At 41.4% G+C, this 9,375-nt stretch overlaps 1 protein-coding gene across 1 annotated transcript; it reads left to right on the top strand.

Annotated features, from left to right (window-relative positions):
• The first annotated feature begins 5,608 nt into the window (after nucleotides 1-5,608).
• LOC112392384 (protein FAM187B-like) lies at nucleotides 5,609-6,229 on the top strand. Its single transcript, XM_024734115.1, has one exon. It carries the CDS (start codon nucleotides 5,609-5,611, stop codon nucleotides 6,227-6,229), a length of 621 nt encoding a protein of 206 aa, XP_024589883.1.
• The last annotated feature ends 3,146 nt before the right edge of the window (nucleotides 6,230-9,375 follow it).

Here is a 9,375-nt window from a genome sequence, read left to right as displayed (position 1 = left end):
CGTGGACTTCAGTAGCTGTGGCACACAGACTCAGTAGTTGTGGCTTGTGGGCTCTAGAATGCAGGCTCAGTAGTTGTGGTGCATCGGCTTAGTTGCTCCATGGCATGTGGGATCTTCCTGGACCAGGGCTCAAACCTGTGTCACCTGCATTGACAGGCGGATTCTTAACCACTGTGCCACCAGGGAAGCCCTATACCTGATTAACTTTAATAGCATGTAAAAACACTGCTCCTATACCTCTCCATCACCTCCTTTTCATTATTGAGGTCACAAATTACACCTTTATACATTGTTTTCCCAGTAACAAAGGTTAATAATTATTTTTATGTCCTTTCTTTTAAGTCATGTAGAAAATTAAAATTGAATTTTAGTACAATAATACTAGCTTTTATAATTGCCCATGTATTTATCTTTACTGGAGACTTTTATTTCTTCATACAGTTTCAAGTTACTGTGCAGCATCCTTTCATTTCAACCTAAAGGACTCTCTTTTGCATTTCTTGCAGGGTAGGTCTAATGGTAACAAACTCCCTAAGATTTTGCTTATTTGGATGTGTTTTCATTTCTCCCTCATTGTTGAAGGGCAATTTTGCCAGTTACGGAATTCCTGGTTGAAAATTTTTTTCTTTTAGCACTTTGAATAATTCAACCCATTGCCTTCTGGATTCCAAGTTTTCTGATGAGAAATCAGCTGATACTCTTAATGAGGATCCCTTTATGTGACAGGTCACCTCTGTCTTGCTGCTTTCAAAATTGTCTTTTTTTTTTTTTTTTTTGCGGTACGCGGGCCTCTCACTGTTGTGGCCTCTCCCGTTGCGGAGCACAGGTTCCGGATGCGCAGGCTCAGCAGCCATGGCTCACGGGCCTAGCCGCTCCGTGGCATGTGGGATCTTCCCAGACCGGAGCATGAACCCGCGTCCCCTGCATCGGCAGGCGGACTCTCAACCACTGCGCCACCAGGGAAGCCCCAAGATTGTCTTTTTGTCTTTGGCTTTCAGCAGTTTCATTATAATGTGTCTTGGTGTGGATCTTTTTGTGTTTATCCTATTAAAGTTTGGTAAGCTTCTTGGATTTGTAGATTTGTGTCTTTCATCAAATTTGGGAGGTTTTCAGCCATTATTTCTTCAAATGTAGCTCTTTCTGTGGCTTTCTCTCTCTCATCTCCCTCTGGGACTCTCACAATATGTATGTGGTTCCACTTTATGGTGTTCCACAGGTCCCTTAGGTTCTGCTCACTTTTTCTCAACCTTTTTTTCTTTCTGCTCCTCAGACTCAGTAATTTCAATTGTCCTACGTTCATGTTCATTGATTGTGTTTTCTGCCTGTTCACATCTGCTTTTGAACTCCTGTAGTGAATTTTTTCATTTTAGTAATTGTATTTTTCAGCTCCAGAATATCTTGTTGGTTTCTTTTTATATTTTTTACCTCTTTATTGATATTCTTATTTTGTTCATACATCATTTTGCTGTATTTTTCTATGTCTTTGTTAGCTTTTTGAGCATTTTATGACAGTTTACATCTTTGTCTAGCGTGTCGGCCGCCTGGGCTTCCTCAGGGATGTTTGTTTGTTTTCCTTTGAATGGGTTACTTTCCTGTTTCTTTATGCCTTGTGATTTTCTGTTGAAAACGGACACTTAAATCTTATAAGTGGTAACTCTAGAAATCATATTTTCCCCCTTCCCAGGGTGTGTTGGGGGTTGTTATTGTTGTAGACTATGTCTGTGCTGGGGATCAGCTTGAGGTGAAAGCTTAAGGTCATCTCAGATCTCTTATGAGCTCACATCTTTCTCTGGGTTTGTGCAATGACTTTCTAAATTCCCTCATATTGTGTGTGTATCAATTGTTTTTGAAAGTCCTAATCCCTAAATGTCTGGCTCCCAATAGGGGGGAAAGGGGAGAAAACCCAACTGTCCCTTTAAATCTCTGGGAAGCCACTTTAGCCAGTGGGGGTTGAAAAAATGATGACCTGCCTCTGTGTCTGTACATCTGTGATCAGAAGCTGTTATCTGCAATCAGAACACAGAACCCTGATATTTGGAGGACAAGGTCCTTATTGCCCATCCCTCAATAATAACACCACCTGAGCACTTTATATACAGCATCTCAACAAATCCTCATAAGAGCGCTGTGCAGCCAGTACCATTGAAATCCCTATTTTGAAAATGAGGAAACTGAGGTTCACAGAGAGAAAGCTGTTAGACCAGACCTTCAATTCAGGAAGAGGCTTCATTGCAGTTCCATAAAATATGTGAGAAAGAAAAACAACCCTTGGTATCTGGGAGCTGACCTGACACAAATAACGGGGTATTGGTATTTCTAGGAGCCAGCCTAGAGTTCACAGCTAGGTCACTGAACATAAACAATTTCATAGAACGCCAACATCACACAAAGTCTCTCTGTGACTGTGATGAACCAAGACAAAAACAAGACCACTCCATAATCACGTCTGAACACAGACAAACAGAAACACTGTCCAAGCCACAAAAGACTAAACATCTCCCTCTCCCATTCTTCTCACCTACCAGATAAGATAGAATTATTCTCACTTCCTGACAGCATCCCATTCAGAGAAAATCTCCACTTCCTTGAACTCATCCCCAAATCACATAAGACAAGCCCAAATTCTGTAAATCTGTTCTCACACTTTCTTACTGAAATGTTGTACCATTCTTATGGTGTGCACCTTCCCTCACTGCAGTTAGTCAACAAATCCAACTTTGTTGAACCACAAGTGTGTTCCTAGTCTTTGGCTGAAGTGCACTGGCACCTGCCAAATGTGTACCCATCTCAAGGCCTTTGCAAGTGCTGTGTGCTTAGTCCAGACTTTGCTTCCTCTGGCTCATCTTATGTAGTCTGCTCAAATGTCACTTTTTTTAGAGAGCCCTTCTCTCTCCATCCCATTTAAAATAGTCACTGTATTAGCTTGCTAGGGCTGCCATAATAAATGCAGCCATAACAAATGACTGGATGACTTAAACAATGGAAATTTGTTTCTTCACAGTTCTGGAGGCTGGAAGTCCAAGATCAAGGTGTTGGCAGGGTTAATGGCCTGCAAACAAAAGTAATGTAGATCCCTCCCAGGTCAAAGCATTTGACTATCCTTCCTTATCCCATAGCAGCTAATGATGCTGCAGGTGGCGTAGCCTCCACTGGCCATGGTATTTGAAGGGACTGTGTAGAGCAGAGCTCTCCACCAACCCACAGTAGACATGTAAGATGAGAAAAAAAAATGTGTTAAGACACTGAGATCCCAGAATTCTTTTGTTACACAGCATAACCTAACTTATCCCAATTAATACATCCCCCACTAGAGTGGAAGCTCCAAGAGGGCAGGGACTTAGCCTGGATCCTTAGTGCCTGTTGAAAGATGAGTAAACAATACTTATTTATGGAATGATTGGATATGCCAGGCACAAGGTGAAGTTGCTGGGCATGGATTATTCTAATAAAAGGTGGATCTAGAAATGAAACTGATCCCAGAACCTGGGACTGAAGCCACTTGGCCACATTCCCACTAACCACTGTGTTAATCCAAACCTGGACCGTTCCAAGAATTTGACATCAGTAATCTCTTGAAAGCTTAATAACACCATAGTTTGTGATGGAAAGTTCTAATATCCCATTTTACAGATGGGGAAGTGAGGTTTAACAAATCTCAGCAACTTGCCTAAAGGTCGTGTAGCTCACATAGTGCTTACCACAGTCCTGGTACAACTGATATTTCCTAACCATGGATGCTGTGACAAATATGGCTGGTTATACCAAATAAGCATTCTCTTCTACATCTCTCCTGCATACAAAGCCCTGATTTTTTTTGGAGTCTTCAATGACTTCTATGGTCAGAGAAGGTTATACTTCCCCAGTTCTGGAGAACAAATTCTGATTGGCTTAAGCCAATCATGGAAATTTTCTTTACTTTCAGAGATTGATTTTGATCTGAACATGGGACCTCATTCTGGCCAATGGAACTTTAGGAGAGATCTGATGGGAGGATTTGGGGAATGGTTTTAACTTTATGATCTAAAAGAACACTGCTTGTAGTAGACATTAGCTGCAGTAATTATTACTGACTGCCATTTTCTAAATGTTTCCTGGACATATTAGAGCTCCATTTCCTTTGTTGGGTTGGTGAATTGCTAGTGCCATGTAACCATTTCTGGCCAATGGTTTGTGAGCAAATGACATGTGTCATTTAAGGCCAGAGCATTTAATTACAGACATGAAATCCTATAGAGCTTTCCTCCTCCTTTGGCATAAAACTGGAAATGTTTGGGATGGCAGTTGCTCAGTCATCCTGTATCCCTGAGTGATTGTAATGCCAACCCACAAGGGACATGGAGCATGAATGGGAAGTAAACTTGTGTTATTGTAAGTCATTGAGATTTGGATGAAGTTTATTATAATAGCAAATAGCCTACCTTGAGTGATACAGAAATTAGTATCAGGAGTGGGGTGAGTGCTGCTGTAATAAAAAAAAACAACACATGGCATTGGCTTAGATACAGAGCAAAGGGAACAAGAAAATTATTTGAAGCCAGAAGGATGGAGATTATTGCCTGAAATACTTTGGGAGGCAGATAACGTACTTAACGAACTTGCAGCTTTAGGGGAAGCAGTTGGAACACAGGACACTAGGAGTGAATATTGGCCAAAGATGGCCCCAAATCAGGAAGACCTTTGAGAGTCAAAGTCCAGTTAGAACTCAGATTTTGTCAAGGATAAAATCAAGGATTAGCACCAATCAAATCATTATTAACCATTGTTAAGATCTCTGAATAAATTAAGGTACTCCCAGGAAACACTTAAGATAGTCTGAGGTAGACAAAATGGCTTAGAATATGGCTTTCCATGGATGCCTGATAGAGTCTAAGGTACCTGCAATGAGAGAGAGGGAGAGCAAGAGGGAGGGAGAAATGAGGAACATCTTGAACAGAACTGTGGATGTGGGGGGTTTGTACATGGAGTTAACTGGAGACTTATAAGAATCCTTAGGTCCCACACTTTAGGAGACAGAAAGCAGGCTGAGAAAACTGCTCATGTGCCAAGGAGGGCACATCTTCCAATGTCACCTGAGATGTAGCCAAGGAAGATAATGGAAAAGGGGGTAAGTCCCTGGAGGGTGAAGACATAAGCTACAGCGAGCAAAGATTTGGGAAGCTCCCCACCCTTAAGGAGTTGATTTGGTACTAATTAAGGAACCCTCCCCATCTATAAGATAGGAAGTCCTTACAGTATCTTTTCACTAGATTTTAGAAATGATACAGACCAGTGATTTCTGCGTGTCTTCCCTTATTCCCCTTTCCAATTGGGCATTTTGACCCATTCCATCATTGTATATTGGGTATGTGGAGGGCAAATAATTTGACTTTTTAGTTCACTCGTTCTGACATAGGTTCACTCATTGTGTTTCCTGCCCATCTCTTGCGGACATTTGAGTCTTTGACTCTACAGCCTACACTAAGCTATTTGATGACGCGAACTAAATTGGACTCCCGGAAGTGCAGTGGATCAAGGTCCATTCTACTGCCCAGGGCTGATGCCGAGTTCTGTGGGTGACTTCACAATGCCCCAATGGTTCCCAGCCTCCTTCTGTAGTCTGTAGGTGGCCATGTTGGCCACCTTGTGGCTGCTTAGCCTTTCTCTCCCCACTTCGTGGGCCCAGATATTAGTCAGCTGTGCCTACAAGAGTCTCTGCCAGCAGGCCCTACTCTCAGGCAATGATGTTGTCCTGCAGTGTCACCATCTCAAGGCACGCTGGTGCTTCTCTTCCATTCTGGGGGAGGATGTCTTGTTGCTCTCCTCGGTGCCTAACATAAAGAAACTGCCTGGGGGCAGCCTCCAATTGACCAACCCTCAGCCCTCCCAGACAGGCCTCTATCACTGTGAGGACAATAACAGTGCCCTCGTGGTAGAGTATGAGATTGATTTCCAAGATGTCACTACCCTACATATTACGCACAAAGGCCTGGGCCAAGAGCCCCTGCAGAATGAGACCCTGAGTCTGGGTGGCAAGGAGCTCATCTTCACCCACTGGGATCCCTGGCAGGACTGTAACTGCTGTCGGGAGCCAGGTGAGCACAAACGCCTGGGGTACTGCTACATCGAGGAGCCCCTGGAAAAACCCATGCCCTGTTGGCTCTATCTGCAAGAAGAGAAGGTGCAGTACAGACACATGTGGCCTGAGATGCAGGTGGAAGCCTGCCTTATACCCTGCGACCACATCAAGTAAATCAAACAGCCGTATTTCACCTTTGACATTTCCCAGTTGGGCAAGTTGACCAACAACATGTGGCTCACCTGCCCCTTGGCCTCCATCTACAGGTGACTGGACCAGGGCATCAGCCCTGCCTTTAACCCTCACCCAGGCTCTGTTTCCTGTGCCTACCTGGGCCAGGGGGTTACCTTCCGATAGAAAAGCAGGGTCTGTCTCCCAGCCCATAAGCTTTCAAGGTCAATCTGTGCAGAAAGGGGTCTCTTCATGGGCTTGTTGGGATGTTCATTCAGCAAGAATTCCTGGCTGCCCCTTCTGGGCCAGGCCCCGGTAGGAGATGTTGGGGACACAGTGGTGACCAACAAAGACCTAGTCCCTGCCCTTCTAGACTCCTGATATTCAGGGTAGGCCAAATGTAAAACCTAGAGACCAAGACATTCCGGCCCATGCTCATGGCAACATAAACTTTAGTGTGATTTCTGTCTCCTCACTGGACTCTGACTGATACAATTTATCTATCCATCCTTGTACCAATGCTACAGTATCTTAATTATTATACCTTTACAATAAGTCATGATATCGGTCGTATAGATTTTTCAACTTTGTTCTTCAAGATTGTCTTGGTTATTCTTGACCCTTTGTAAAAAAAAAAGGAAAAAAAATTGAAATCAGCTTGTAGTTCCCATCCAAAAAAATACTGTTTTTTTAAAAAAACAATTGGGGCATCATTGAATCTAAAGATAAATTTGGGTAGAATCAATATTACAATATTTAGTCTTCCAATCCATGAACATTGTAAACACTTTCATTATTTAGTCTTTCTTTAATTTCTCCCAGTAACGTGCAGTTATTAATGTAGAGGTTTTACATACATTTTATTATATTTGTTCCTAAGTACTTGATATTTTCATGCAAGTTGTGTCTTCTTTTCCCAAATTTTGTTGTATATAAAAATATATTTGGTATTTATATATGACCTTGTAACTAATTATTTTGCTAAATTCACTTACCTCCAGTAAAATGCTGAATGGAGAAGTTGATGGCGGACATGCTTATGTTATTCTTAACATTTCACTATTAAATATAATTCTGCCTTAGGTTTTTAATAGAACCTTAATAGAAGATTAAGAAAATTCTTTTTCATTCCTATTTTGCCAAGAGTTTTGAGCCATGAATGAGTGTTGAATTTTATCAAAAGATTTTTCTGCACCTACTGAAATGATAATATGGTTTTTCTCCTTCATTCTGTTAGTGTGGTGAATTACATTGATGTTCAGATGTAAAGCCAGCCTTGCCTTCCTGGGATAAACCCAATTTGGTCATGATGTTTATCCTTTTTATTTATCATTGGAGGCAACTTGCTAATATTTTGCTTAGGATATTGTGTTCACGTTCATGAGAAAACGGCCTGATATTTTCCTTTGTTGTAATGTCCTTATAAGTTTTTGGTATCAAGGTGATTCAGACCTCATCAAAGTTTGGAAGTGTTCCATCCTTTTTTATTTCTGGAAAGATTTTGAAAGATTTATGCCATTTCTTAATTGTTAAAAAATATCTGGAAGAATACACTGGTAAATCTCCCTGGGATTGGAGGGGGCTTGTGCATAAGTTTTAAATTACAGACTCAATGCCTGTAATAGTAAATATAGAATGGTTCAGTTTATCCTTGTGCCAGCATTGTTGAGGTATTCAATGAATTTACCCATTTAATCTAAATTTTCAGCAGTTTTGACCAAAAGTTTTTTGCAATATCCTCTTATTATCTTTTTATGCCAGTAATTTCTGTAGTAATGTCTCCTTTTCTTGTTACTGTTATTAGTTATTTAGGGCTTCTTTCTGGTTTTTTTCCCCTTTATCAGTCTTGCTAGGGCTTCATCAATCTCATTCATCTTTTTAAAGAACCAACTTTTGGCTTGTTGATTTTCTTTATTGCACTTTTGTTTTCTATCAGTAGATTTCTGGTATTTGAGATGCTTGCTTTGATCTCCAAGTTTTATCCTTTTTTCTCCAGAGTATGTATTTAGGCTGTAAATTTCCCCCTAAGCACAACTTACCTGCATCCTGCAAGTTTTTATAAGTTATACTTTCATCTTCGGTCAGTTAAAAATACTTTCTGGGCTTCCCTTGTGGCTCAGTGGTTGAGAGTCCGCCTGCCGATGCAGGGGACACGGGTTCATGCCCCGGTCTGGGAAGATCCCACATGTCGCGGAGCGGCAGGGCCCGTGAGCCCTGGCTGCTGAGCCTGCGCATCCGGAGCCTGTGCTCCGCAACGTTCTGGTATTTGAGATGCTTGCTTTGATCTCCAAGTTTTATCCTTTTTTCTCCAGAGTATGTATTTAGGCTGTAAATTTCCCCCTAAGCACAACTTACCTGCATCCTGCAAGTTTTTATAAGTTATACTTTCATCTTCGGTCAGTTAAAAATACTTTCTGGGCTTCCCTTGTGGCTCAGTGGTTGAGAGTCCGCCTGCCGATGCAGGGGACACGGGTTCATGCCCCGGTCTGGGAAGATCCCACATGTCGCGGAGCGGCAGGGCCCGTGAGCCCTGGCTGCTGAGCCTGCGCATCCGGAGCCTGTGCTCCGCAACGGGAGAGGCCACAACAGTGAGAGGCCCGCGTACTGCAAAAAAAAAAAAAAAAAATCAAAAAAATTTCTGTTTTCAATTGTGATTTCTCTTTTGATCTATTAGTTATTTAGACATTTCATTGTATAGTTTTCAGATATCTGGGGACGTTCTTTGTTGTCTTTTTGTCATTTGTGTCTAGCTTAATTCCGCTGACCAAAAAATGTGATTCTATTCCTTTAACGTTTATTGAGACTTGTTTTATGGCCTAGAATATGGTCAATTTTGGAAAATATTTCATATGAAAGTGAAAAGAATGTATGTTCTGAAGTTAAGTGCAGAGTTCCATATATATGAATTAGGTCAAGTTTATATCATATGGTTCAAATCTTCTATATCTCTCCTAAATTTTTGTTTGCATGTTTAATTGTGGATTTGTCTATCTCAACATTTAGTACTCTCAGGTTTTGCTTTATATACTTTTAGGTTCATACAAACTTAGGATGCCACTGTATCTTCCAGTTGGATTGACATTTTATAAAATGTCTCTTGCAAGTCTCTATTAATACTTTGACCCTTATATCTACTTTTGTTATTGGTA

This window comes from Neophocaena asiaeorientalis, unplaced genomic scaffold, assembly GCF_003031525.2.
Source record: "Neophocaena asiaeorientalis asiaeorientalis breed wild unplaced genomic scaffold, Neophocaena_asiaeorientalis_V1.1 scaffold280, whole genome shotgun sequence".
Lineage (NCBI taxonomy): Eukaryota > Metazoa > Chordata > Mammalia > Artiodactyla > Phocoenidae > Neophocaena > Neophocaena asiaeorientalis.
This window is presented reverse-complemented; position numbering and strand designations above follow the sequence as displayed.